This window comes from Molothrus ater, chromosome 8 (assembly GCF_012460135.2).
Source record: "Molothrus ater isolate BHLD 08-10-18 breed brown headed cowbird chromosome 8, BPBGC_Mater_1.1, whole genome shotgun sequence".
NCBI lineage: Eukaryota > Metazoa > Chordata > Aves > Passeriformes > Icteridae > Molothrus > Molothrus ater.
The window spans coordinates 20,002,116-20,018,392 of record NC_050485.2 but is presented as its reverse complement, the minus strand read 5'-3'; the positions used below and the strand labels follow the sequence as shown (position 1 = coordinate 20,018,392).

The 16,277-nt window shown below is 35.8% G+C and overlaps 1 protein-coding gene across 1 annotated transcript in view; it reads right to left on the bottom strand.

Annotated features, from left to right (window-relative positions):
- Positions 1–16,277, bottom strand: part of MYOF (myoferlin) — a 61,100-nt gene that overhangs the window by 20,675 nt on the left and 24,148 nt on the right. Inside the window, exons 16-30 of the mRNA XM_054515647.1 lie at positions 16,053–16,135; positions 13,855–13,893; positions 12,067–12,191; positions 11,487–11,603; positions 10,948–11,125; positions 10,018–10,142; positions 9,438–9,544; positions 7,059–7,251; positions 5,836–5,991; positions 4,639–4,770; positions 3,188–3,351; positions 1,382–1,496; positions 1,157–1,262; positions 514–656; positions 42–215 (exon numbers count right to left, since the gene is read on the bottom strand). Of these exons, the coding sequence (XP_054371622.1) occupies positions 42–215; positions 514–656; positions 1,157–1,262; positions 1,382–1,496; positions 3,188–3,351; positions 4,639–4,770; positions 5,836–5,991; positions 7,059–7,251; positions 9,438–9,544; positions 10,018–10,142; positions 10,948–11,125; positions 11,487–11,603; positions 12,067–12,191; positions 13,855–13,893; positions 16,053–16,135 (1,957 nt within the window). The remainder of the gene's footprint in view (positions 1–41; positions 216–513; positions 657–1,156; positions 1,263–1,381; positions 1,497–3,187; positions 3,352–4,638; positions 4,771–5,835; positions 5,992–7,058; positions 7,252–9,437; positions 9,545–10,017; positions 10,143–10,947; positions 11,126–11,486; positions 11,604–12,066; positions 12,192–13,854; positions 13,894–16,052; positions 16,136–16,277) is intronic.

The window sequence follows — 16,277 nt, the reverse complement described above, 5'->3', positions numbered from 1 at the left end:
GGTTGACCTTTGAAAGATGTGTTTGACATTCTGTCTCTTACCAAAGCACCTTCAAGTTTAAAGATAGCTGCAGCACCATGTGTCTCTGAGGGAGCCATTTTCCGTCTCCATCGTCTTCGACGGAAAGTATCAGAGCTGCGCTGCTCCCAGTGAAACTTCCAGCCAATCAAGGAAGCATATTCCCATCCTTCTTGGTCTTCATAGGATGACCTTCCCTTGAAGATATAAATTCTTGTTATCTACAGTATTGTGTAGCTGTAGTAAAAAAAACGGCATTTCCTCTGGCAAGCCTAAAAACCCCCTCATAAACCAAGGCTAGAAACATCAATGTACAAAAACATAAAGAAAGGGAATGCAATGAAAATGTAAAAGGTTGTTCTAGATTTTTTTGTTTGGTATTACAAGTTTTCTTCACTCAAATAATGAGTAATCTCACGCAGATTTTTAAAAAACAACCCAAAACCCTGACACTGTTACAATGTACCAGTCCCTGCCTGGATCTCTCTTCCTTACCCTTCCTGCTGTCATTCCCTCAGACTGCTCCCTCCTACGTTTCCGCACCAGCCTTCGCCGTCGATGTGTGTGGTACATTTTCTCTGCAGCAACCCATGACTTGGGTTTAGTGTCTGGAGGAATAGTAATTCCATATTCCCACCCTAAAATAGAATTGATGAGTTGGTATATTTTCAGAAATACAAGCGAGATACCTGTGTGGTGTGTGGTCAACACAAACTGGTTCCCCACTTCCTTTAGTCCTCAGACTTCCTGATTCACTTTGTAGCATTACTTGGTGACTCATCCCATGGCTGAAGGCTCACAGGTAAATTATCAGACAGATCCAAACCTGGCTTTGCCACATATTCTTGGTGCAATTACAGAGGTTTCAGGTCCCAACCTTCTGACTTCTCTAAAAGTCTCTCAACTGCTGCTACTAATCCATTAAAATGGAAATACAAATAGATGCAGACAGTGAACACTTTCTCAATGTTATATTATCTGATTCCTTAAGCAATTTTATCCAAGTATTTCCTTAGTATTTTTCCATTGGGCAACCAATATCAGGCTCAGAGTATTGCTACAGTTTTGGCATGTGTCCTCCTTCATTATAAAATACAGCAAGTTTTCCTAGAATCAGCAGATAAACAGTAAATCTTACCATGTTCATCGACTGCTCGATTTAAATCGGATTTCCAAGCATCATCTTCCCACACCCATCCAAAAGGACATGTGAATTCACGTGGGGGTGGGGCTTTTTCTCCATTCTTTCATGTAAGGGAAATGTAACAGTTTTATGCATTAGTAGGGTAAATACACTGGGTAGCAAAACATAGTAGTCCTTCTCTTAAACCTTTACTTATCCAGTGAAAAATTTAACTCTCACCACATCTGTGAAGCTCTGCTCAGATGCTTTCCATTCCCCTCCAGGATAGCGACTCTCATTTTCATACACTTCATCAGTAAACTCAGTATGACCAGCACCAGCTTCAGTCAACAGACTGCATGTCCAAAAAAAATACAGTAATAAATAAAACCCATCTTAGCTCACTACAGAAGACATATAGAAACATAGTACAAAATGTGCACACATGGGGGAATTCTGCATTGTCCAGCTATACGAAGGAAACTTAGGAAAAAACAATGAAGAAACTCAAGTTGTAATAAGCAGTAGGAGGAACATTACTTGTAAATATGAGTGAATAGCAGGAATGTTTAACTGCTGTTTTATTGGAATTAACACTGTTTTATTCAGGATCTGCTTTGAATACATCCTCTTGGAAAAAGAAAAAAACATCATAAATTTAAGTGTAGGAGACAAGGACTGTGTATGAATTATATGCATCTCTAAAGCACATGCATCTATGTATATACTAAAATTTGGCAATGTACTTAATTTTGTTTCCATTTATGCTGTTGACAAGGCAAGCAATCAATTAGCGAATATTTTTCTAATTTGCAAGTAAAAGAAATAGGAGAACATGAAATCAGATAAAAGCCTGTTGCTGTCAGGCACAGTGGTTCACTGTGGTTCAAAAGGCACCAAGTGTGTTCCACACTGCCCTTTGCTGGCCAAATCGAGCCACAGATCATCTCCCAGTGGAAACAGCTGCATGGCAAAAATATGCATTTCAACAGGATTTGATGCAATTTCTTCACGTCATCTTATTCGTAAAAACTATTAATTTAATATAAGCAAAACCCCATCCACTCATGCCTATAACTGATAAAATTTTAAAATAGCACATATTTTTTCCACACAGCTTTTCTATAGCAACAGTTCTACGTCTTTTTCACAGTCAGAACACAATAATTTAAAATGGGTCAAATATTTTCTTTTAGGAAGAAAGAAAACAGTCTATTTCTCATGCTGGTTTTTGTTTATGAAACAAATAATGTTCCCAGTCTGGTTTGAAGTGTGGCAACACAGTCAGACTGGCACAACTCCAGAGCTGAAACCCTCTGGCAGAGCAAGACTGAACCTGTTGGAGCTGAGGAAGGGCTGACACTTCATGAATTTGGTCTGCCAGGGGAGGAGCTGCCACATGGCACCACAACCTTCTTCTGAAAGCAACACCTGCCTTGAGTCAGTTTGAGAAATAACCTGTGACAGTTGTTTAGTTTCTTGTTACTTTTCAACATTTAATGAAATAAACACAAAAAAAACCATCCCGTGTTTGTGAATGCCCATGCAAATGCTGTAATGGTGTTGCTACAGCATGAACTGCAGATTTATACTGGATGCCAGGGTTAAATTTCATCCAGGGAAAATCCACCAATCCAAGGGTCTGCTCTGAAATCATCACAGCAGGACCTGTGAATCTCACACAGACACATGTAACCTTCCTAGTAGCTTCCTAGGAATGAAATACTATTATTATCCCTTTCTAAAAGATGAAGAACTGACACCCAGAGAATATAAGCAATATAGCCATCATAAAATGGGGACTGCAAAACCATAAGCTAGTTCTTAGAAATGGATACTTTCTTTCTGTTGCCTGTTTTGTTTTACTTTTTAAAAAAGGTAATGTTAGTTCTAGCACTATTAACTAGCTTTGACTATTGGCTGGTTTTTGCTGTCCTGGAACATTCAGCTTAAAATCCCCTTCTCATCCAAGAAAACAGAGCGGAGCTTTTACTCAACACCACAAATGCCTTTATTTCTATCTGCATAAAATTAAAGGAATCTGACCTTCTTTCAGGATCAACCATCCATTCTCCTTCCCAGTCCCAGCCCTTTGGGGGTAGAAAATACTCTCTTTTCAGTTTGATTTTTCCTGTAACGTCAGAAAACTTGTGGCGGCCAACAAGTCCTGAGGTACCCCACTTTCCAAAAAGAAGAGCCTGATTTTCATACTGTGTGGGAAGAAAGCAAAAATCCAATTATTATTTAGGAATAATAAACAGCTTTTAGGAGGAAAAAATTATATATTTATGTAACTATTATAACTGAAACACTTTACTATAAATTTACTTCCTCTGAAGTTAAGTACTCCCTTTCCACATTACTCTGCAATGTCATCATCAATTTCTTTCTTTCATTTTCTTCTATGCTGCCTGGTAAACAATCTTCTCAGTGTAATGCCTCCCTACAACTACAGTAAAAATTTCTCTAAATTAAAGCTCTGTTAAATAAAATTATGTTACATTGTTCAAAGAAGTTCCTTCTGTTCCCTAAATGCATGATTTTGTCATTCATGTCCATCTCAAATCTCCTCCTATTTAAAATCTTTTCTTTTGTAATATGTAGAATTAGATCAAAATCTAATCATAGCAGTTACCAGGGGCACGATTCTGTTGTCAGCCCTGTCTATTTCCTCTCCTGGGATTATTTGTAGTTTATGATGGTCTTGAGTTTTCTGCCCTTATTCCTGGAAAATTGTTGGATTGTTGAAGACCAACAAAAGAGACATTCAATACCTCTTAAACTGTATATTTAAATAATGGCGTTGAACACCCATTGCTTTAAGTGACTTAGTACAGTACTACTAAGTATTTAAGCATAGGTGCAACAGTAACATCACTGCAAAAATGTCTTTTTATTAGCTATTTTACTGCTACTGGATTATATGCACCATTAGGTGATGTAGCATATAAAACACCCCTGCTACTGCCATCCAAAACCTCTATTATTTGCTGTGGGAGTATTTCAAGTATTTGAATTTTGAATTTGTTAACTCTTCTCATCGAAATGTCATTGTATTATAGCATTTTGTCAGCAACACTAAATTTTCTGCTGCTACAAAAGAACTATTAATAAGCAAAACCACTTGTATGCAAGTATCATTTATAGAAGTGAAGAAGCAATTTACAAAAAGGGATTATTCACATGCCAAAACATAATAGTTTAGATCTCTATCTTAATTACACTGATAAAAATCTAAAATAAATATACTTGAAATCACTGGAGTTAACCAGATTTGTAGTGACTAACCAGTTCAGAATCTGGTCTGCTGAAGTTCATCTGGTAGGCACAATGGACTTGATCATTAATTGCCTTGAATGGGTTCTACTTGTTTCCTTATAATAAAAACTACTCTCTCTTTCTGTCAAGCATGCAAAGAAATTCAAAAGAGCTCCAGCTGCATTGAATTCCCAACATTCACATCCAAGTTTAAAGTAAGAAAGCAATGCTGGACATACCATTTCTGCAAAAACACTGAATGTTCCCTCTGCAAAGCTATTAAACTTCTTTTCAACTGCACTGAGCCCCAGCCAAATGTTAATTCGCAGCTCTGCAGGCATTTTGACATCTTTCGTCTTGTCCTGTGGATACTGGCACACAAACAAAAATGTTATTCTTTGTTCTGTTATGGAGGTATCATAGCTTTCAGTAAAAAATATATATTTACAGAGAGATATGAGTAACAATACATATTTATTTATCTCCTCCTGCTTTTTCTCAAAAGCCAGGAATAAGTACTACAGGAGGAAAATATTCTTTAAATGGTACCTGCCTAGGGCATGTAAAAACCAAACACATTAATGGTAGTGTAAAAACCATACTACATTACTACAAATGGCATGTAAAAACCATACTACATTAATGGTAGTATCATCCCTGTTCCTGTATATTCTCTCCCAAGTTTCATTCAGCAATGAGTTTTCACTGTTGACAACATAAAACTTCAATGTTGATATTGGAGTTTCTTGCTGGGAGACTCTGGAAATGCAGAGGTTAGCAGGGATGGTTCAGTAGAAGCCAAAATGGTGGTTTGAATAAAACCATGAAGATACAGGCTTGTCTGCATTGAGGCATTCATGAATATAACTACTAGTAAAATTACAAACTCTCTAAGTGCTCTTGTTTTACTGTCAGATTGCTTTTCTCCTGGTTTAGTTTATTTCAGTTGAGGACAATATCAACTTACATGGAGAAAGGCATTCCCATTCAAGAGTAAGAGTCAAGTCAGAGAGACAACTTCTGGGTGTAGACATGCTTCATTGCTTACAGAAAACCATCCAAAACTTTGAGTAAGATTTTGGAAGTTCTCTGACTTACACTTATTCCTTCTGAAAGTTTCCATTTATGTCCAAATATCTGGAGTTGATATCAACTCCAATCCCCAATTATCAACTCCTGTAACACTTTAAAAGTTCTATCACAATTTTGAGCTCTTTTAGAAAAGTCTCAGAGATGGGGGCCAATACTGGTTCTAACTGGCTTATGATAAAGTTAAAAGTTCTGTGATATTTTGAAGAAGCTATATGCAGTTGGCGTCTAATCTGTCCTGCGTTTGACACCTCATTGTCCACAGTTTGTTCACATGTTTCATACTCATGTCAGATGGCATGTCAATTCAGGGAATTCATTATTTCTTAAGGAGAAAGAAATAGTACCTTTAAGAAGATTGTTTGGGTCTTTCCACAGTATTTACCAGATGATTCAGGGCTTGCTGTGGAGTACAGCACTTGGTGTGCAGGAACACGAGCATAGGCCAGTCTTTTCTCCCCTCGGATCATCCATATGATCACATCAGGCATGCTGTTTTGTGGCTGAGGATTATTTGTGGGGAAAGGAGAGTTAAGAAGAGTAATTAATTGAACAATAAACTAATCTAGAGTGGAGAAAAGAGAAACATAAATAAGGGCTTATGTCAAAGGATTTATCATTTAGAATCATGAATCATGACAAACATTATAAATAGAGGGAACTGTTTTGTTTTGCAACTAAACCAATATATACTTCTGAAAAAATAATAAAAATACCATTGAGATTTCTGGAAAAAAAAATAAGTTTTATTTAAAAAAATCCTTACATCTTTTATAGAATTTTCTAGAGATATTTTGTATCCCAGTTCCCTTAAGGTGATGATAATGACCCGATGCCATATGCTGATGCTTTGGACTGACCTGCTGCATATTAAAGTACTTGTGATGCTTCCACATTAAGGGTATGTAATTGTAAGACTTTTAGTGAAGACAGAAACCACCTATTACCTTTTTGGAGTTCTGTGCTCACGTCTGTGAGCTAGCTGCAAGTCTGGCCAATTGATTGCTCTTTTTTTTTTTTTAATCAGTAGCTCTACAGAGCAGAAGCCACAAATTAAAAATGAAACCACTTCTAAAATGTTGTGAAAACCAGTTATGAGATAGCCAAGATGAAAACAGAAAACATTTGAATTTAAAAAAAATTAAAATAAAATTTAAAAAAAATCCACAGAAGCAGATTTAACTCTGTTAGAGGTTGATTACTGTGGCTACAAGCTGTGGAAATCCAATGTATACCCTGCAGTCCCTGAACCAGAAAAGTGACTTGCAACTCTGGAAGAAAGGAGAGGACAGAATTGTCACTTAAACAGAAGAGGGTCTATTCTACTAATCACAGAGTGATCATTACCCAGCACACATTCTCAGTGAGAACAGCTAACAAATGAGTTTTGTTTAAGTAAATTGCAATTACAGAGGGGAACATGTTTACTTTCACAGCATCTAAAATTACTATTCTACAGAGAGTGGATATTGCTTGATCAGCAGTGAACTTTATACCCATTTGTGTTAGACAGGTATTGCTAAACTAACCAGTACTGCTAAACCAAACACCAGTATTGTGAAGCACTTACCTCTTCACTCAGTTGCAGTAATCTATCCAACCAGTCCTCAATTTCTGTCAGAGTGGCTTTCACCTCAGTAGCCTCACTTCTCATCCTTGCTGCTGCTTCTCCAATCTGTTTGAGAGACTTGAGGCGCAGCTTCTCTATCTGAGTGTCAAGGACTGTAATATTAGATTTGCCTTCTATGAGGGGAAATGGTTTACTGAAAAGAGAATATTTTTTATGGTTAATAATCTAAGTGGCTTTTATTTAATTACACTCTAAATGCAGACATGCAAACAGTGGCAATGGATTGAGTGCCATTATTTCTGTGATTGAAAACCACTGGAACAGTGCTATTGCATCTATTTCTGCAGAGATTTTCACCTCACAAGGTATTTTTAGTAAGCAAGGGAAAGGCTGTACTTACATAACAAGCACCAAGGTAGAATACCTTGTGGTGTTTGCTTTAATGTAATTGCCACCAATCAAACTAAGGAAAATCCATTTCTCTATATACTCATAATAAAATATTATCCACTCAAAATGTACATCTCAAAACTGAAACCAGTGCCTTCAGACCAAGATTAGGTTACTTTTCTTCCCTGGAAACTGTATATTCTCAGAAATTCAATATACAAATATGCTTTGTGGCTATGACTATATTTATCTTACCCTCTGGCAAGAAAACATCAAAGAACTCTAAAAGAAATCTGTGACACAGAACTTTTGAGACAGTAGGGGGCAGAGTAAGTATTCAATGGAACCAAAAAGTCTCAGAATCCTGAGTTAGAAGACACTCTCAAGGATCATTTAGCCTTGCCTCAGAACAGAACACCCCCAAAAAAATCATACTATGTGTCTGACTGTGCTGTCCAATTCCATCAGAAAAATGGGAGGAGGTTTGAAGAAAAGGCAGCTTTTCAAAGACCAATGACTGTATCCCTTTAGCAGAGCTCATTAAAATGTCTTTAATATGATATTTTACAAAAAGTTTAAAAATTTCCAAAGACACTGCCTAGTTAGTCTTCTTTGACCTATATTTAATGCTATGAACTTCTAAGGGTTTTGATTCTGTAAAACTTTGATAGCAACTATTGTGCCTTCCACTAGAGTTAGTTCTACTAATGTGAATGCAAGAGCTGTCTGCCCTGGGAGCTGCTTTGACATCAATCATATGTACCTGATCATAACCTTCAGAAAGTCAAATAATTTTAAGTATTGCACTGAAAAGTCTCTCAAACTTTGTCTTTGACAGAAGTTTTTTGAGTTTGTTGAAAAAAAAACCCAAAAGAGAGTTGTATCCTATCAGCAAAATGAAGTTCATTTGGTGCTATATCTAAGTGCTATTGCTCCATAATTGTTGAATGATATTTTATAAAATAATGGTCTGAATTTATAACAGTGCAAATATGTGTCAGGATGAGGAAATGATCTGAAGTTTCCACACTGGTTCCATGTGACAAAAGTTTGCCCTTCACATTTTACTTTCCTCGAGTTTGTCAGTCCTTTTTATCAGTTTCTTTCAGATCACAGCATTCTATGAAGTTGTTAGTTTATATTTTTCTGTAAGTTTTCTACCATGTACTTCTTTGCTAGTACATACTGACCTCCACTGTTGTTTTTCCTCTGCTAATGTTTATATTGGCTCAACAACACGATGAATTTGTTCTCTCATTTCATGTTCTTTGTTATTTCCTCTTATGGATAATAACTGTTCTGTCATTTTCCTTTTACTTTTCCTGTGCTGTTTTATCACCCACTTGTTTACTCTCCCCATCTCAATATCTCCTTTTTGAATGTCTCTTTCTCATACAATTCCTTCCTCTCTATTTAGAACATATTCTCTTTCAAAACTCTAAATGCTGACTCCTGCTGCCTTCTCTGAACACCCCAGACATACAGACACATTGACTAAAAGCTTATTCAAAAATATGATCTTTATGGCCCATAATCCCTGCATACCTTTGATTTTTTTTATTTTGGGCTTGCTAGTGAATTACTGGACTTTCTTCCCTCTTCAGTTTCAGATATAAGATTGAAACACAGGTAAACCAAAGGCACATGAGGAATTCTAAAGAAGGGTGGATGCAAGAAAGGCAGCAGAGAGACCTAATATCCGTTTTCAGGAAAATTCTGCCTCAGATTTTTTTCAAGAGATACTGTTTTGTCTTATCACTGTCAGTAATAAAACTATCCTGAGATAATGGAGAATTACACAACCAGATGGATTATTTGATTGGCAACATCCATGATGTTTTACTTTTGGAATTTCAGTTCTTAGGTCAATTCATGGAATTAGTCAGTTTTATAGTCCTCAGAATTTGTTTTCTGACTTAGCAGAGGCAATAACAAAGATTCTGAGCAGGCCTGGAATGATAACATAAGAGATAAAAAAAATTCTTTTACCTTATGTCTTCTGTAAGTTCATCAATCAGCTTCAACCACATCTCTGCTAATCTGTTTTCAGACACTTTAGCCTGCATTCCTGATTTTAAGGTGGCTAAGTTGGATTGCTGAGGAATTTAAAAGAAAAGAATTTGCACTTATAAACTTCCAGTGTGGTTTATGGTCAGAAGGAGTTTCAAGATTTTGATCTTATTTATTCATCTGTGTAAAGGCCAAACCAATAAAAGACTCATGTTTAAACCTAATTTGTATTTAACAGGGCTATTCTGATGTTCTCCCCCACTGTATTCAACAAAACATGCAAATAACAGTCCCACAGACTTAACAGCTCCAACCAGCACTGAGGACTCTTCCTTTCCCTGGGAACTCCCTGTGGCTTCAAGCAGGAGTGTGTTGAGCCTTGCTAAAATACAGGCCTGTGATTAACAGTGCCATTTGCTACACCAAGCAACTTTTAATTTTGACTAAGAAAAAAGGAGAGAAAGTATCACAAAATTTCCATAATTTGCTCAAAATGCCACTTTTTCATTACACCTCTAAATGAAAACTAATAAAATGAAAAAGATTTTAAATGTCTTACCAGTCTTTCAGCCATGTTTAGGATTACATTCACAGGGTCTAATCTATGACTTATGTCCTCCCAAAAAGAAGTCAGCGTTACAACTGGCTTTGTGTTTGCCCATGGCAAGTAGTAGTAATAATTACCTGGTGTGAAACATTTGTATGTAAGGTTTAGAATTCATGACAGGAATGGATACTGTGCACTGTTGCTACATTCATATCATTTATGTACTACAAATCATTAAGAACATATAAGCTACTCCAAATTCACAAAAAGATTTGCGTTTTCAAGCCACATGTGTTGAATGGTAAACGTTCACTTCAAATTGTTTCAAAATCCAACAGGGTTTAAAAAATAAATTAGCTGTTAACATATTCTTTCCCATGACATACTGATGTAGATGGCACATTAATATAATTTTATCTTTGAAATAAAATATTCAAATAATAATTTTCTAGAGTAAGTCTGATTATTTCATTTAATACACAGGAAAAAAAAAACAACTACTCTCTGCAGTTAATAAAAAAAATTATAGCCAAAATGTATTTTCCTGTGACCTAGCTATTTTTTTTCTAAGCTGAGTGATGTATGACTTAAAACCAAGTTATTATTTTATTCTAAATCAGAATATTCAAAGCATGTTTTCCCTACTTAATTCTTAATACCTCTAGAATAACGTGATTTCTTCTCCTGGCAAAGTTTGTGTATATGTAGTACATGGTCAAAAGATTTCACTGAATTCTGTCAAAATTTCACTAATAACCTCTTATTAGTAGGGCCTTGCAGCATGTAATCCATAAATGCAACTTCACCTCAAAAGCTCTGAAGACCCCCACGCCCTTTTCTGTCACATTTTCAGTGCAGTTTGGGCTGACACTCCAAAGCTACAAACAGCACATCCAAAGGGCAGTTTTGGAATATTTCATCCCCAGAGCAGAGCGTCCTTACCGTCGAACACGGCGCGGCTGTACTGGGTGGTTGAGGCCAAGGGTTTGCAGGTGCTGTCGAACTTGTTGCCGTAGTTGCCGATGCTGACCTCGAACTGGATGGGCTCCCCCGTGTCTTGCAGCATCGTGGCAGAGTGAAACACAGCGGCCAAGCAGAACTTCCGTCTGCGCTGGTACTTCTACCAAAACAACCTTTTCAGTTGTATCTCAAAACGGGATCCACAATTATAGAAAAACAATAGCAATAGCTACATGGAAATAACAGCTTCAATGTTTTTACTATTTTCTGAGAAGAAACCAAAAAATATAATGTGTATAATAAATTATGTATTTGATATTATAAAATGTTTCAGATTAACACTTCTTGCTACAAGGGCACAACATTTTTGTAGCCACTACTCCTCAGCCACCAGTAAAGGCCTCTCTTAACTTGGAGATTGAACACTACTGTACTGATTTTATTGAGTTAGATCACTCTCTAAAAACAACCAGCCAAGGCACATCTCCACTACCAACAGTGACAATGAAATAAGGATTTACCTCAACAACCAGTAAGTCATCATTAGGAATCATTTCTAATTTTTTATTTACAGGCTTGCTTTCAGATAATGTAGATAGTTCAACCAGAATTCTCCCTCTATATGCAACTCCTTCTCCCTGTAACATAAACACATTTCAAATAAAATTTTATATATATGCCCTAAAGAAGCATAGATTTTTTTTAGCTGTACACGATTCTGGCTTCACTAAAGTGTTCTCAGAACTCCTGCAGAGGCATGGATGTACATATTGGAACAAGTGAAATAAAGTAGTTGGCTTAATGCTGGAAGTGAAAATCATATTTATGCAAACAAGGAAAGAAGAAATACAAATGCATGCAAAGGTGCAGTTAGTGAAAATTGTCAAAATCATTGCTGCTCCTTCAAAAATACCTTTAAAACAAATCCAGATAAGAATGGAAAATACTATCACACTTCCTTATTAATCTTAAATTTAAAATATTCTTCAAAAATAAAGAGCAAGAGGTGTGTAGTGTAAAAAAAATTAAAATTAATTAATTCATTGATTAAAAAGAACTGGGTTAACTCTTTTATGAAAAACAATTAATAAAGAAACTTACCTTTCCAAAGTTTAATTCATCATATGGGTCTGGGAATCCAGTATATTCTCTTGGACTTCCATAAAAGTTTAGGTAACAAGGCCCAAATGTTGGTAAAAAGCCAACTTCAGTTTCTCCAGAGTTTACTAACAGAAGACATTACCATTATATATTTGTTAATTACCATATTGAGCCAGAAAGAAACAAGTAACATTGCTATCAAATCCATTAGAAGTAAATGTTAGATATTAGTTAGGTATTAGTAATATGAGAACACTTTATTCTCTGGATATACCATATGAATTTAAATTAATTATACCACTGACTGTACCTAACTTCTTCACTGCACAACACTTACACTAAATGCAGCAAAACACTTCATGCAGCAAAAATCCTACAGAATGAGAGGAATTTATGTCCCACTCCAAATATATGGTTTTAATTTCTGTGCAAGGGTAACATGCTCTTATGCTAACAGAAAACATGTTTTCTAGAAAATGTGAAGCTGAGTAAAACAACATTTGCAATCACTTAAAGGCACAGGCCAAAGATCAAAATAAACAGCCACAGAAAAGATGCACTCTCTAGCAGAAAAAAGAGATGAGAAACAGGTCAACTTTGCAACAGAAATTTCCTGGAATGACCTGCAGCACAGAGAGGGATGCACTTATTTCTCACAGGAAAAGAAGGCTGAGGTAGGACAGTGACAGTAAAGGGCTGTGCCTCGTGTGGCTATGCCACCACTGAGTGACACGAGTGGATTGTAAAAGTGGATGTGATGTCTTGATGTCATTTCCTGTCAACAGTCACCTATAACCTGCACAATATAAAATAAAGATTTGCAGTTCTCTATTTTGCATTTGGCTATTTTCACACCCTTACCTCTGAATCAGAAACAGTTCAAAAATTGAATGAAAAAAATAATTTGAATAATGTCCAATTTAAAAAAAAATTCTAAGACTGAACTGCTCACATCAGACATCAGTATGACTAGGTTTAAGATACAGATATGTGTTAAATTCACTACTTACTGATGCCAATAAATTAAACAGAATATAAATTTAAAAACATATACACAACAAAAAAACCTCCCAAAACTGGAATAAAAATAATTTATTTTCTATTTTTTAATTTAAAATTAGGTTGTTTACTTTTAGAAGGCTAATGATCATGTATAATAGAAAGTGACTCTGAGAAATTATTTCAGCCTCTAACTTAATGTTCCTTTATTAAGAAAGGAGGATAGTAAATGAAGTACCATGTGGATGAATGTTGATTACCTTTCAACTGCACTCCACTTGTATTTCTTTCTCACTACTTAAATATTTACCAGAAAGTCTTTCAAACCTGGATGTCCACCTGGAAAATGTCACTTCTCCAGGTAGTAACAGAATCAGATTTTATTAGTTTGTTTATATAGCTTGTTAAGCATAAGCAAAATAGCCACTAATTATTTAAGGCAGTTATTTACTTCTGCAGGGCTCTACAGTTGCAAATGTACCCATGATCTCATAGCTAAGTTAAAAATTTCAAGCCATTGTTAGACTAAGCACTCTGTAATTGAAGCAACTACATGCTCATCTCTAACACACAGCTTGAAGCACCAGCCAAACAGAAATATTTTCAAACCAATTCCAGTGCCAAAACTGGTTTATAGAGTTAGTTATGTTTGATACTCTTTAATCACAATGGTGAAATCTTTTAGACAAAGAATTATTAAAAATATTTTGAAGCTGATGGAGTATCTTAGGCAATACTCTTCAGTTTGGGCAATGGAACACAAGATCAGTAACAGGTGAAGAGATAAACCTTCATATGATGAAGCCCCTGTTCCTGAAGATGAAAAATCTATATTATGAAAAGAGAAGTAGTTACATGACGAGTGACAATAGCATTTGAAAAAAACCACACATCACAATGCAATCTCCCTTAAAAATAAAGTTGAAAGCCTGAGACAAAATAAATTTCATATGGGCTAGAATTTTGCTTCTGGTTAATACATGAAGGTATTACTCTTCCTGTATAAATTCCAAAGGGCAAAAAGCCAGCATATATCTGACAAAATAGCTTATTTTAGAGCTTATTTTTCAGCTTTGTACAATTCTCCTCCACACAAAATATAGATTTATTTTTTAAACTACTTTAAAAATCTTAAGGACATTTTAAAACCCCACTACATAAGGGCTCCTTAGGGTATCTATTTACATTTACTGAGGACTATAGACTAGTTCAGTTTCACAGTCCTTTAGAAGCCAGAACAGGCTTCAGGCACAGCACTAAAAAGAAGACAATAGAAATGGCTATTCCAATGCCAGTACCTGAGCAGAGAGAGAAACCAAACTAATCTCCCAGTGATGAGTGTCTGGGTTTGAGAAATGCTCTGTGCCTCAGCTGCAGCTCAGGATACACACATAGGGGAGTACAAGGGATCTCTCCAGAGCTGAATTCTCCCCAACAGCCCAACCCCTCTGTCTTGGCTTTCCCAATGCCTTTTTCTTTTACTTCTGGCTGTGCACAGGATATATAAAAAGAATATTTGCATGAAGTCTTACTTCAACAGCAGTCCTTCTAAGAGGACTACTTCATAAGCTTTTCTGTGACTGAAAATACAATTCCATCCAATTCTTGCCTCAAGTCAGCATAGGATTGGAGCCACTAATTTTGTTTCTAAACACCTGATAAAGCCACCAGCTTAAAGACAAATTGGTTTCAGACAAGTACATATCATAGAGATTTTATAAATACAACAGAAAAAATAATTAATTTAGATTCTTATTGTGAGAATGCTAAAAATGGTTTTGAGACAGTGTCCTTCAAACTATTGTAGACAGTCAGATGAATTCATGTTAAGCCTGTTTAACCTTGAGCTTTACAATGCTGTTTGGATAACTAATATGCCAAGCTATGTTCACTAAAAAGATAAAACAATTTTTCTGGCAATTTAACACAGAATCCTAGTGTAGGAGCTGGCCCAATTGTATGAAAGATCTTGCTATAAAAAGAGATGATTACAGATATAGATCACAAAGAAATGATCAATAATCACAAGATTGTATTAGAACATAAATGTAACTGGATTTTTTCTAATATTTTCCAAAATACTGGCAGAAAAAGTATTTCTTATAATATTTTAAAGAAGAGTTTTATTGCAAAGCTATTTCCCAATGGGAACAATATGTTAGGCACCTCATATCTTGTCTAACTTGTTTTCTTGCAGTTAATCAGTTTTGGGTTTTAGCTGTATGAAATTACATATCCAGACATCTCTACTGATTGAAGCATATAAATCAATTGTCTGCAATCACAGCAGTGCAATCAAAGTCAGAGTTACAAAATAGGAATACAGAGCACTTGTGCAAAGAAGTGCCTGCTTCTAGTCAGCTGCTGATCAGAGCAGAGACTGACCCAGGTTCCCCAGCATCTGCAAGCAGCCCAGTGGTGTCCAGGAAATGAGTATGTGGTTCTAGATATTCCTTTAGGATAACTACTCAGGAACACTCTACAGCTTTTAGGTTCTCTTCTCAGAGACAGAACAGATACTCTTATGAAGTAGCAAAAGGAGTCTTGTTTACCAGTGTCCAAAGAAGAAATGGTTCTGAAACAGTGACTCCAGATTGTCTTGAAATTAAATATCTTATTAAGCATTAAGTAAATTTGCGTATCTTACACATGGTAGATTGTGATATCACATCATTTTCTGAATTTGGGAAAGTACTGGCAAATTTACTCAATTCATTTACATATATATATAGTGGGAAACCAAATCTTGAATTATTGCTATTTCCATCATGATGTAGTTTAGTCATTAAAATTTTAATACTTTACTTTTTTAAGTCACATAGAATGTTTTCTAGGAGCATTGTTTAGAATATTTCAAAAGGAATAGACAATCCTGTTGCCAGGGAATTGAGAAACTATAGATAAACATATACTTTCTTAGAACACTGATCTTTGCCATTCTGTGTAACACAAGAGAAGATAGTGTTACACACTGCTCAAGCAATTACCTTCAACCTCTCCTCCAGAAGAAGCAATTTTTGAGAGACTTAAATATGTTGTTCCAACTACATCATTTTTTGTAAGTCGATCCCTACAAAAAAGGAAAAAACAGAAAGATTTTATTTAAATATAATGCTAGTCATCACACCCAGTGGCAAGGTACTAGTACATACATTTTCTATGACATGAAATGCCTCAATATTACGAACAAATCCAGTAATGACAAGTTACAA